A 12,422-nucleotide genomic window follows, 5' to 3' on the forward strand; every position below is an offset into this window, starting at 1 on the left:
TGCCAGAGCCCTGGATGTGCCAGGGGGGCCTGGAGAGAAGATGCACCCGCCTTGCACTGTCTCTTCTGCTGTGAGCATTAGGGGGCATCAAATGATGCTAATAAATGGCAAACGCCGAGCAAGAGAGAGGAGACGTCTGCACAGTTTTAGCGTGGGGCTCTGCAGAACCACAAATTATCACTACTGAAGGTTTATGTGCATTTAGGCAGGTGAATTAATGGGAGAAGGGGATGAATCCGGCGAAGAGAGATCTCCTGATGGCCACCACCGTCTTGGGGAGTCCCCAGGCTGTGAATTACTGGAGCTTGGGAGAAGAACTGTGGGAGCACAAGAAGTGCTGGCCTTGGCCTCAGTCTTCCCTCACCTGGTTAGGATGACAGTGGTAGAAAAGCTGTATGGATATTTGGTTGAGCCATTGCAGCTATTCTCTCTTTATTTCCTGTGTTTGTATGTATATGATCTGTAAAATTTATCATCCCATTGCTCCATCCCTTCTTCAGGGTGTTTAGGAATACGCTGGATAAACCAGGTCCCAGCCCAGACCCTGAGATATCCCGCCTGTAATCTCTCCTGGTTGCAGAAACCGATCATTTGTGTCAGCTCTTTGCTTCCTGTCTTTTAACCAGTTATTTAGCTGTGAAAAGACTTCCTCTCTTACCCTTTGATGGCTTCATTTCTGTAAAAGCTTTAGCTGAAAGCTTCTTTAAAAGTCCAAATCACTTTGCTTTTGTTTTCCTACCCTTTCACAGAGCTGGGAACCTGGGTCTGGTCTCAGGGAGTCCAGTAACCAGCTAAGTCCCTGCTCTGTGTTGGTGCAGCCAGAGCCTTAATTCCTTCTCTGCCCTTTGAAATAGTCTGGCTCCTGGCCTCCTAGTTCACATGGTTTGTCTGCAGAGCCCCATTCTGCGGTGCAGACGGCAGCCAAGGGAGTTCATGGACAGAGAAGAGCTGGGAGATGCTCCTACCTGGGAGCTCTCTATAGGGCTGCATTTGTATGCCAGCGAACATGCCATTTTCAGGCCATCTTTTGTCTGCACTGCCACATTTCTCTCTCTGTCGCACTTTTCTTCCAGTTTCTTCAGGAGCTGCAGAGCCCTAAATGCCTTGTAAATGAAATGTAAAATCCTCTCTTTTTCTCTCTGCAGTGGGAAGGGGACCAAAACTGCATGCAAAGTACAGCTGCATCTCTCAAAACACCTCTTGTCCTTCTTAATATATTCCTTCTCACATTTCATGACTTGTTACCGCGCGAAGGCAGTGAGAATTTTGCTGCTAAAACTGTTGCCCCTTCCCTCCCATCTGCTTCATGCTTATTTGCAGTATTTACAATGCAGCAAACCCTGTAAGTATTGCATGGTGGAGCCATATGGCATCCATAGGTAACAATGCTGCTTACAATTAAGCTCCTCTGATACGTCAGACCAGTGGGTAAAAAGCACTTTGTGACCAAAAGTAGGAAAAAAACCCAACTGAACAAATCAAAACCATTAATCTTGTGGTGGTTGAGGTAATTCCCAAGCTCATCGCAGGGAAGGTTAACTAAAACTTCTTGATGTGAGTGCACAGAGAATGATTTTTAGGGAGAAGGCACTTTTGATTTACCTCCTTTGATTATCTGCTTCTGGCACACGAGGTGCCTGCGTTACTGGGTGACCCGGGATATTCCCCTCCCTTTGGATTTTAATGCACAAATCAAACGATACCACAGCAAAAGGAGCGTACTGAAGTGGGAGGGTTTTCTTGCCTTCAAATAACTCCGTTGTTGCTAATAGAATGCTAAATGCTTTAGTAATGCTTTGAGTCATAAAAGATCATTAGCGCTTGGAGGCCAGAGAAGGTTAATAAGAGAGCAGATGTTGGGCTGAGTCAATGGCCAGCTAAGAAAAGAAATGGGCAAGTTGTCCCTTTAACTCAGCTTGTGTTTGGGGGATAAAATCAACCAGTTCAATGCTCGGGCCTTGACATGGCAAAAAGCAGCTGGAAGGAATAATGGATGAGCTGAACCAGGTGCCGAATCTCTCTGAAGAAATGCAAGAGCCAGACTTTGACAAGAATTTCTAAGCCAGCGGGTCCCTCCCTGTGACAGGCAGTGGAAAGAGGGAGCACAGTGTGAGAGGCAGGGCTGTTCTCTGGGGGTGGCTGCTGCCTGCTCCTGTCATTGTCGCTGTTACTCAGACGTGTAACCCTGCTGTAACCTCGGGCCTCACCCCTCTGCCATTAGCAGCACTCTTTTCTACATGAAAACTTGGGGAAAACTGGTTTCTTTTGGTCATGCTAGCAACGCGGACACACGACTTTTTTTTTTTTTTTTTTTTCCCCCCTGCTTGTCTACACTTTGCAGATGAGCCACAAACACCAGAGCTTGTTATGGTTAGTTCCTAATTTCAAATATTGCTGCCTACGGTTGTGTTTGGACCCACTCTTCCCACTTTTGGCAGCTAGCAGATCTCCCCTGCCCCCGCTGGAAGGGGGGGGTTAGGTATTACCCTAGCTGGCACGGCACCTCGCTGTCTTCCTCAGAGACTGGCTCAGAAATGTAGAGGGTAAAACAGCCAAGTAGCACCCAGGGAGTGGGAAGCGAGGATGGTTGGCTTCCATGTTCCCGTCTCTTTTAGTTTGGCAGTGGTTGGGAAAATTGCTGCTGCTGAAACGGAATCCCACAGGTATTTACAAAGACTCTAACCTGTGATTCCCTGAGGCCGCAGATGAGAGAATTATAAAATAGTTTGGGTTGGGTTGTAAGGACAAAGGTCCGGAGAGGAGACAGGGAAAATAAATACAAATTTACATGCCTGGGTATGTGGTAAAACAGCTGGGACACCTGAGCTGCCTTTATAAGACACCCACAAAATTAAAATGCGGAGCAGCATCAGTGCATATGTCTCCCTCTTTTACCTTCTCCTCACACTGGCTGCATGAAGCTGGGGAGCCAGATAGACACAGCAGGTTGGAGTTAGTCCCACGTCTGGGTATTAGTTGTCCTGGAAGATTTTATGAGGGTCTGATATGACTGGGACAAGAGAAGTAGAAGGTAAATAGAGAAGAAAGGCAGGAAGGGCAACTAATTTTATTCTTTCTCTTTTCAAATATTACTTTTTACGTATTTGTATACATATATACATGTATATCCCCCTGTGTATATAGCAACTACTAAAAACGTAGAAGAAAATGGTTAAGAATTACAATTCTGTCAGCCCCCAGTGAAGGGAAGATGAAGCTCATAACCCATTTTGCAGAAGCAACAGCTCTGGCAGGGGGACGGGAGAGCAGGCCTGAGATTTCTTATGAGAAAAAAGCAGGAGCATCACAGGATCACTGAGCATAAGACTGGAGGGACCTGGCGAGGATGTGCAGACAGAGCAACACCTGCCGCCAGGCGAAATCAGCTGAACTTAAACCTTTCTTGACAGATGTTTGTCCAACCTGTTCTTGGAAGTCCTCAGTGATGATGACTCTGCAACCTCTCTTGGCATTTCTTTCTGGCACCTCATTATCCCCGCGTTAGACACTTGCAAAGTATCCTTTGCTACATTTAACCATGGTTTGTTTGCTGATTGCCCGTGGCCATGAAAAATAATTTACTGCATTCATAAAGCAAGGAAAAGGAAACAAAACAAACAAACAAACAAACAAACAAAAAAAAAAAAGAAAAGAAAAAGGGGTTTGATTCAATTTTTTAAAACTCAGTTTTCCATTTTGACGCAAAATGCCTGCTGGGTCTCCACGAGGGGTCTCCAGGCCTTTGCCAGCAGAGACTGAAAAATCCAGAGGCTGAAAAATCCCCAGGAAACGTGCTGAAACCAGCGGGGATCCGGCAGCAAAATCATCCCAGCGGGGAACTGCCGAGATCCTGAGGAGGGCTGCAAGCAAAATGGGATCAAAGCAGGCAGAGAAAACGCTGTCCTTCTCCTCTCCCAGCTGCAGGTGTTTGGCTCTAAAGATACCACTCCCTGCCAGATTCTCTGCCCTTCCCACCCGCCGTCATTCCCTCAGCCTTCATGTTTGTCACGTTTTTCTGACTCTTCCTTATTTTGCCCCATCCTGCTTTTTTTTCTTGCCTCTCTGACCACCCCTTCTGCAGCACTTCCTTCTCATCCTCCCAACTTTTGCTCGCAGAGCTCTCCCACGGCTCCTTTTTTCCTGCTGTCTCCTATTTCTGCCAATCTCATGTACTCTCAGCAGCCTGAGGACGATACAGAAAACTTCACAGATCCACTTCTCCCCTCCACATCTGTACCCCTGGCCTGGGTCACCTCCAGAAGTTAGAGCTCTAAAACTGCACAAGAATCTCCTCATCTTCTCCCAAATCCTTCCTGAAATCTCCTCCTTTTCCAACGTCTGCACAAAACCCCAGCAAGTTTGGCTTGGCTTGTGCTAAACCCCACTGTCTGCCGTGCCAGCCAGTATTGTCTCACTGTTTCTTTGTGCTCTTCTACCCAACAGATTGTCTCCATCTGCTGTCTCTTGCCTTGCAGTTAAATTCTGAGCTCTTTGAAGCAAAAACTCTTATATTCATGCAGTGTTTTTGCCACACCTAGCAAAAGGAGATCTTCATTCAAGACCGAGACTCCTAGGTACTTCTGTAAAATGACTTCTAACTCATTTAATAAATGCAAATTGTATATTTAGTTCTGAGCAATATTCCTGCATCGAGCAATATCGGGGAGTGAAAGAAGCAAAAAGTCGGGCGTAAAGTGTCTAGCTGATAGAGAAGCTTGCCCTTCAGCCCCACCTCTGTCCTTGTGGAGAAGTGTTGTGCTGGAAAACACATCGTAAAAACCAGAGCTGAGAGGGACCCAGGGGACCAGCAGTCCCACAGCCTCGCCGCAAGGGACAGTCAGCAATTCTTGTCACCCGGAGATGCATCCAACCTGCTCTTGACGACCTCTCCAAGGAGAGCTGTCCACCCTCCCCAGGCAGTCTGTCCTTATGATTCTTTCTCCCTACAGTTAGGAAATATTTCCTAATGTCTTGCTGAACTGCCTGTTCTGGCAACTGAAGTTTGTCATTTGAAGTTCACCTTTCTTGGGCCGTTCTTCTGACGTGCCACCACAGGCCCTGGTTGTTCCCAGACTTTTGGAAGAAACCCTTTACACCCTTCGAGGCAGTTCTCCTGTCTCCCTTGGGCTTCTGTTCTCCACGTTGCCCACCCCACAGTGCAGAGGCTGGTTTTCCTGCATCCCTCATCTTTCTTGATGGTTCCCCTGAACCTTCTGCCATAGTCTGCATCTTCCCTCAAGTGACATGCCCCAAACTGGACCTGGTCTTGTAAAACCTTATCCAACCCTTGTGCTACCTAATAGATCTGAGGTGGCTTTAACTGGTTTTCTAAGCACCACAGGGTGAAGTTCAGACGATGTCTAACCAATCTGTGTACGCTGTTTAATATTCTCATTTATTGCAGTTAGCATTCTCTCGGTGGAGAGCACATTATTTTATTTATTGTGGTAGGCATCTGCTCACAGCTGACGTTTTTAAAGACTGTTTTTTAACAAAAAAGCTACAGTGAAACCCTTGAATTCTCAGCCTCCTTTGTCAGCAGCCTTCCTTCTTCGCTGGGTCCAGACCAACACTCCCTTGCTCGTTCTCCTCCTGCTGATGAAGTCTTTTCTTCTTCCTCTTAATGATGCTCGCTATTTCCATCTCAATTTGTGCCTTGACCTTTCTGATGTTTCCCCACATGCTTATGCTACTCTTACAACTGTCCTTAGTAATTTGACCTAGTTCCCACTTTCTGTAAACTTTTCTTCTTGAGCCTGAGGTCAGTGAAGAGCTTGCGACCTAGCCAAGCTGGTTCCTACCACATTTCCTATTGGGATGGTTTGTGTGGTGTTTGCATCGTTTCTTTGAAGAACTGCCCGTTTCCTTAACTCCTTTCACCTTTAAACGTGCCTCCCATGAGAGCTCACTTACCAGTTCTCAAAAGTGTTGCAGGGTCCCTTGTTTTTATTTCCCTTTTCTTCCGCATCCCTTCATGAAGGTTGTGAGCTTGGTCACTCCACGCTCAGTCTCGGCCAACTTGCCTCCTGCCTTTACGTCTCAAATCAGTCTCTGGTGGCTGATGGCCATCGCTGCCTGCAAATGTGCTGGGCTGTCCGCGCCCTGTTCTCTTCCTCTCCCAGCAGAACCAGTTAACCCAACCCATGCGCTGGCCGGCAGGGCACAGGGCAATGACAAACAAGGGCTGTGTGGTTAAAGCCATCCCCAGAGCTTCACTCGCATCAGCGAACACATGCCAAGCTGTCCTTTCCCACACTGAGCATTTTGCAGTTTATGAAGCTAAGAGGATTTTGCTTTTCTCTGCTTTAAATCCAACGCAGAGTCGGTTTAATACTGGATTCGCTCCCCCTTACAGTGAGGCTAACGCAGTAATTGGTATTTCCCGTCACCAAATACTGAGATCCTGATGCTTTGCGGCCACACAAATACCAGTTAAGGGCTCTCACAAGCCAGGGGGCAGCCCGGCAATGGTGGAAAGACCTGGACGTCAGCAGAGATGCTCCCACAAGCTCTCCACGCTGACCTACAGGACGGGACTTCTCCCAAATGTGCCTTTGGGTCACCAGGAAGCATCCTGAGCTCCCCATGCAGCAGTCCTGGGAGGGGGGGTGCTGGTAGAGCAGCTCCCAGAGATGGTCCAGATGTGGGTCAGGAGGGTTTGGGAGTGATGTCTCAAGCCTGACCTTCCTTTTCCCAGGTCCTGGGAGGTTGGGACAGTAAGGGTAGGCTTCGTCTGACCACCGGTAGATGTGCACAACCAGAGCACGTCTGGGCTCAAGCTGTAGTCAAAGGGAGCCAGACCCTACTGTGGTGGAGGGTGTGGGTCAGAGAAGCACCCACTAAGGGGGAAGGAGGTGGTCAGCCTCATCTTCCAAATATTCCTCAAAGGCAAGGGAGGCTGCCGGGGCTGTGAGGCCAGCTCTCCAGCATGGAAATGGCATCAGGGGTGTTTAAAATGGCACGCAGGGGGAAGACACGGCGTTGCCACGCTGGCATGGTCCAGGGAGGCAGCAGGATGCTGGTTTGGGCTGGGGTGGGAGCATCCGGGGCCACCTGTCAGGGAAAGGGGGTGCCTCTGCCAGCGTAGTGGGTGCCAGCACCCTGTGACAACGGCTGCAGCTGTGCTTGGTGTGTGTAAACCCGAGCCAGCAAAGAGACGGTGCTAGAGAGGACACGGGCACAGAGATCCCACCCTACCAGCTCCTGGTATCAAGCAAATCCCCAGGCTCCACTCCAGATAAAGCTCCCAGCAGCTTGGGGAGGGATGGCCAAACCCTGAATCCGAAAGGAGCAGCGTCCCGCACCAAGGGCATTGAGCGCAGCTCAGCCGGTGAATCAGGACTCCGGCTATTTTGTTTCAGGCAGCCGGAGCTCGTCAAAAGGAAGAAAGGCTCCTTGTCTCGGGGTCGCGGCTCTAATCCTGTTATGTGTCTGCGAGAGAAAAGAGGACAACGGAGCGAGGAGGACAGACCCGGTACCGATGCCAATTCCCTTCCCTTCGCACCCTGCGTCCAGTGCCAGCCCTTGCCCAGCCACAAAAGGCTGCCTCCCCTCCCAGCGAACTAACCAAGCATTTAAATTTAATAGCTGTCCGCAGCCTCGCCGTTTCAAAGTGATCAGGCGTTTGATTAAAGCCCATGTGTTGCTTTGTTGGCTGGGAGGCGAATTCCTCCACAGGGCCCGTAAAATCAGCTCTGGTGACCAGTGTGGCACACGGCGGATGCTCTTCGCCATCGCCCCTGCTCTCCCCATGTCAGACAAGGTGCTGACGGGGAGCCTGCCCCCTCGGGTAACCCCCTGTCCCCTCCATCCTGATGCACCCACACATACAAACCATGCTCCTCCTCTGGTGCTCCGGCAAAGCCAGAGTGGGAGGAGAGCCCGTGGGCTGCGGACAAGCCGTCACCCAGGGGGTGAAACCGAGGCACAGCGAGGGATGCTGAGCCCAGAGCCAGATGCGGCTCCAGGGCTTGTGGCCAGCTGGAGCGAGATGGGGAATGGAGGTTGTGTCTTCATGCGCTGGGTAGGTGAGTCGGGTCCGAAGCAGGGGGTACAGCAAGGAGGGGAATTAAAGGGGTCAGACCGATAGCCCAGAGCTGAGGGACAAGGGGACAGATACCCCCAGCTCTCTTAACATGTGTGTTATGAGCAGGAGCATCCTTAGACCTGCTTAAATCCTTGTGACCCAGTTTTGCCCTGAATCCCGATAAGTCCCCACAGCCTGTGTGGGTGAGCAGCTTCAGCTGAGAGTGCCGGGCTGAGGATGACCCCTGTCCCCTCGACTCCTCCTTGGGTCCACTCCTCACTGCTCTTAAAGGAGGGGTTAGCACTGAGGAGTTACCCCCCAGCCTTGTCAAGACGCTGGTCCCCCACTGCCCTTCACTGCCCACCTTGGCCACGTGCTGGGCTCTTCTGAAAAGCACAAAATGGGTGGCAGAAGGACGAGCAACTCCAGCTGCCACTTTGCCCACCTGGGAGACTCCCAAGGTGGGTACCTCCGTGTCAAGCCAGGGCAGATCCATGATGGACGGGCTGTGCCGGGGATGCTCATGGCTTGGATGGGCACACCCTTTGCTGGGTAAAAAACTGGCTGGATGGCCGGGCCCAGAGAGTTGTGGTGAATGGAGTTAAATCCGGTCAGGAGTGGTGTCCCCCAGGGCTGGGTGCTGGGGCCACTCCTGTTTAACATCTTTACTGATGATCTAGATGAGGGGATCGAGTGCCCCCTCAGTCAGTTTGCAGGTGACACCCAGCTGGGTGGGAGTGTTGATCTGCTCGAGGGCAGGGAGGCTCTGCAGAGAGACCTGGGCAGGCTGGAGCCATGGGCTGAGCCCAACTGGGGGAGTTTCAATAAGGCCAAATGCCGGGGGCTGCCCTTGGGCCACAACAACCCCCAGCAGCGCTACAGGCTTGGGGAGGAGTGGCTGGAGAGCTGCCAGTCAGAGAGGGACCTGGGGGGGATTGATAATGAGCCAGCAGTGTGCCCAGGGGGCCAAGGAGGCCAATGGCATCCTGGCTTGTGTCAGCACCAGCGTGGCCAGCAGGGACAGGGAAGGGATCTGAGCCCTGTGCTCGGCACTGGTGAGGCCGCCCCTCGATGAGTGGGTTCAGTTTTGGGCCCCTCACCCCAAAAAGGCCATTGAATGCCTCGAGCGTGTCCAGAGAAGGGCAACGGAGCTGGTGCAGGGTCTGGAGCACAGGTCTGCTGGGGAGCGGCTGAGGGAACTGGGGGGGTTCCGTCTGGAGAAGAGGAGGCTGAGGGGAGACCTCCTGGCCCTCTTCAGCTCCCTGCCAGGAGGGTGCAGAGAGGGGGGATGAGTCTCTGGAGCCAAGGACCCAGCGCCAGGCCCAGAGGGAATGGCCTCAAGCTGCCCAGGGCAGGGTCAGGCTGGCTCTGAGGAAGGATTTCTTTGCAGAAGGGGCTGTTGGGCGTTGGAATGGGCTGCCCAGGGCAGGGGGGGAGTCCTCATCCCTGGAGGGGTTGAAGAGTCGGGCTGACCCAGCGCTGAGGGATCTGGTGGAGTTGGGAATGGTCAGTGTTAGGTCAATGGTTGGACTGGAGGAGCTTCAAGGGCTTTTCCAACCTACACGATTCTGTGATTCTGTGGGATAGATGGACTCTGCCAGGGTGGATGGCTGTGCCAGCCTCACCTCCAAGGTGAGACCATCCATGATGAAGGGCTGTGCCATGCCTGCTTCACCTCCAAGCAGAAGAAGGAGCATGGCGGGGGTGGCTGCTTCCCCAAATCATCCAAAGGGTGAAGGCTGCCCCATCCCTGGGCAGATCTGCCTGCTGCTGCCCAGCAAGCCAGGGATGAGGTTTCTTTGTCTGGCCAAGAGACCACCATTATGCTGGCTGCTTCTTCTCTGCAAAGGAGATGTCCTTCTCTCCCCAGGCTACGTCTGGCTGGACCTACAGGTGCCATCAGAAAGGATCCCAGTGAGGAGTGGAGAGTTTCCAGAGGAGTGGAGAGCTTCCAGAAGAGTGGAGAGCTTCCAGAGCCCCTCATGCAGCCACACATTGACTGGTTGGACTCGCTCCTTGGTTGTGCCATCTCACCTCATATCTCCCTACATCCAGCTCCACCGACTCCCTCCAAGGGCAACTGGAGATGTGGGATGGCCTCCCGCATCCCTGCAGTGCCCCTTCCCTCCTCTTCCCCACAGCCCCGCAGGCGTTTCTCACCCACAACCCCACAGCATTCCCGCTCCCCTCCAACATCACCTTCCTTACGCCTGCCCATAACCTCTCCTTCTCCCCTCGCTCCTTGTACACAAGCACAAGGCCTCTCCCTCTTGTCACAGTGGTGCTCACCCTGCTCCAGCTCCCTTTCCCTCCTGCCCAGTCCCACGGGAAGCTCGTGCCCAGCCTCTGCCCACACCAGGACAGCCTGCTTTTCCACGAGCCTTTCTTGGGCATCTCCGCTCAGCCAGGCTCCAGCTCCCCCAACCATTGCTCTTCCCCCTGCGCTTGCCGCCCCCCCCAACCCCCAATCATTTTTTGCTGTGTCTGTGCTCTCCCCGGTGCTTTATCCACAGTTTTACCTGTTGTACAGCTCCACGCTGGAAGGGGAATGGCAAAAAAAACAAAGCCTCAGTGGTGCTGGTCAGCTGCTTGCTCCACTTTGCATGACCCCCGGGATCATCTGCCGGCTCCTACCACCACTCCTCATTTTTTAATCTCATCGAGTGAGCTGAGAATTAATTATTTAGCATCTCCCCGAAAGCATCGGGAATGTCTAAAACACGCTGAGTTGCAGCTTTAGCTCCTACCTGCCCCGGGGAGATCGCCAGCTGCATCCCTAACGCACGGCACTCTTAATATTGTATGTTGATTAATTGCTTCATTTCCTCTCTCCCGAGGAGCTGTGAGTTTTGGCTCACCGCCACGCTCGGTCCCAGGGCAGGGTGATGGCAACTGGGGGGGGCTGCTGCTGATTTACACTGGCAGGAGCCAGGCCAGCATCATCAAAGCTGCTGGATGGAAACAAGGAGCTGGGGGGGGGTGTGGGGTGTGAGGGGGTGATAACCCTGGGGTGTTTTGGCTGCACAAGCCTAAATTCCACTAACATCCTGGGCAGCTCCATCGAAAAGAGGCTGGAGGTGCCAGGAGCACGCTGTTGGTGGCCCGGGGCACCCACACTTTGTGGGGGGACTTGGGGATGGGGATGGAGAAGAGCCTGTGAGCAGGGTGCAGCCCAGGCACCTCCGCTAAACATCCCGGGGTGTCCCACCTGCACCCGAGCGTGTCTGGGATGGCAGCACCCCACAGCGTCCCCGCTCCAGCGGACGTGTTGGCACCCCTGGCTTGGCAAAGCTGGGGAGGGCAGGGAGGGGGGGGACCAGGCACCCACCACCCACCCTAGGTGATGCTCAGATGGGACCCAGGGGGAGCAGAGCCCAAACCCGCTGTGTGTGTCAGGAGATTGCAGGCACCTGCCAGAGGCTTAACTTTTTTTTTAAAAAAAAAAGTTTTATTTCAAGATCTTCCTTTTTTTTTTTTTTTTTTCCCCCTCGTTGTTTTTACTTATACTTCAAAAAAAGTGGGGTAAAGTACAAAAAAAGTCAGTTGCGGAACGGCAAAGGTTTAGAAATCACAGCGCTGAACTAACCCAAGCGAGAGACACGGAGCACAAACCAAACACCCCCACGACACGACGCGGCCAAAGACCATTTACAGCCTTTGGCTTTGTATTATTATTAATTAATTTTTGTTTTCTTCTGTACAAAAACACACCAAAGCATGCCACGGAGCGGAGGAAAAAAAAGAAGAGATACCAGATGGGGAGGAGACCGGAGATTTGTAGAGCAGGGGACACGGGAGGGCTGGCTCCCGCTCTCGCCGCCTCCTCCTCCTCCTCCTCCCCTTCTCACGTCAGGTTGTTCTGCAGACAGTTGAGCTCGGCGCCGTCCTGTTCCCCTTTGCCGCCGTCGTGCTTGGGCGACGTTGAGTTGTGGATGTTAAACGGCTCCTCATCCTTCAGGCAGGATTTGAGGGAATCCTGCAGCTTGTGGGGAGCGCTGGGGTCATCCTGCCAGGAGAGATGTTGGGGGTCAGGAGATCACCGTGCTGTGGGGGACACTGTGGCATTTGGGGGGGGTGACCCACAGCGGGGACTACCGGGTGATGTCCCCGCCGGTGACCTGGCATCCTGAGCCAGGCAGGGCTGCCCAAAGCTGAATCCAAATGTGACGTGACCCCTCAAGCGCACATTTCGGCGTGGGGGGAGCGTGGAGCTCACAGCATGGGGGGAGAAAGTCTGACCTGCCTGCAGTGACTCGCTGCCACTCCCCTCCGTGAGTTCCCAGCACCCAAAGCTGCTCGCCAACAGCACCCAAGATCCACGCTGGCCACGGAAGCCACCCCACTCATCACCCCCCCCCCCCCCCCCCCCCCCCCCCCCCCCCCCCCCCCCCCCCCC

At 52.8% G+C, this 12,422-nt stretch overlaps 2 protein-coding genes across 4 annotated transcripts in view; one reads left to right on the top strand and one right to left on the bottom strand.

Annotated features, from left to right (window-relative positions):
- Window positions 1-5,915: 5,915 nt before the first annotated feature.
- On the top strand, window positions 5,916-11,000 carry LOC113476855. Of its 3 annotated transcripts, none has more exons than XM_026842824.1 (3): window positions 5,916-8,027; window positions 9,897-10,114; window positions 10,557-11,000. In XM_026842824.1, the coding sequence occupies exons 1-3, from the start codon at window positions 7,481-7,483 to the stop codon at window positions 10,764-10,766; spliced, it is 975 nt and encodes a 324-aa protein (XP_026698625.1). In that variant the 5' UTR covers window positions 5,916-7,480; the 3' UTR covers window positions 10,767-11,000. The 3 variants fall into 3 exon arrangements, 2 of the variants coding, with proteins under 2 accessions (XP_026698625.1, XP_026698624.1); XM_026842823.1 differs by having other exon boundaries at window positions 9,897-9,964; window positions 10,003-10,727; XR_003397795.1 differs by having other exon boundaries at window positions 5,916-8,023; window positions 9,897-10,727.
- Window positions 11,001-11,516: 516 nt separating this feature from the next.
- CSPG5 (chondroitin sulfate proteoglycan 5) overlaps window positions 11,517-12,422 on the bottom strand; it is a 4,497-nt gene continuing 3,591 nt past the window's right edge. Inside the window, exon 3 of the mRNA XM_026842831.1 lies at window positions 11,517-12,032. Within this exon, the coding sequence (XP_026698632.1) occupies window positions 11,871-12,032 (162 nt within the window). The 3' untranslated portion in view covers window positions 11,517-11,870. The remainder of the gene's footprint in view (window positions 12,033-12,422) is intronic.

Source organism: Athene cunicularia, assembly GCF_003259725.1.
Source record: "Athene cunicularia isolate RWA chromosome 2 unlocalized genomic scaffold, athCun1 chr2_part1, whole genome shotgun sequence".
NCBI classification, from domain to species: domain Eukaryota; kingdom Metazoa; phylum Chordata; class Aves; order Strigiformes; family Strigidae; genus Athene; species Athene cunicularia.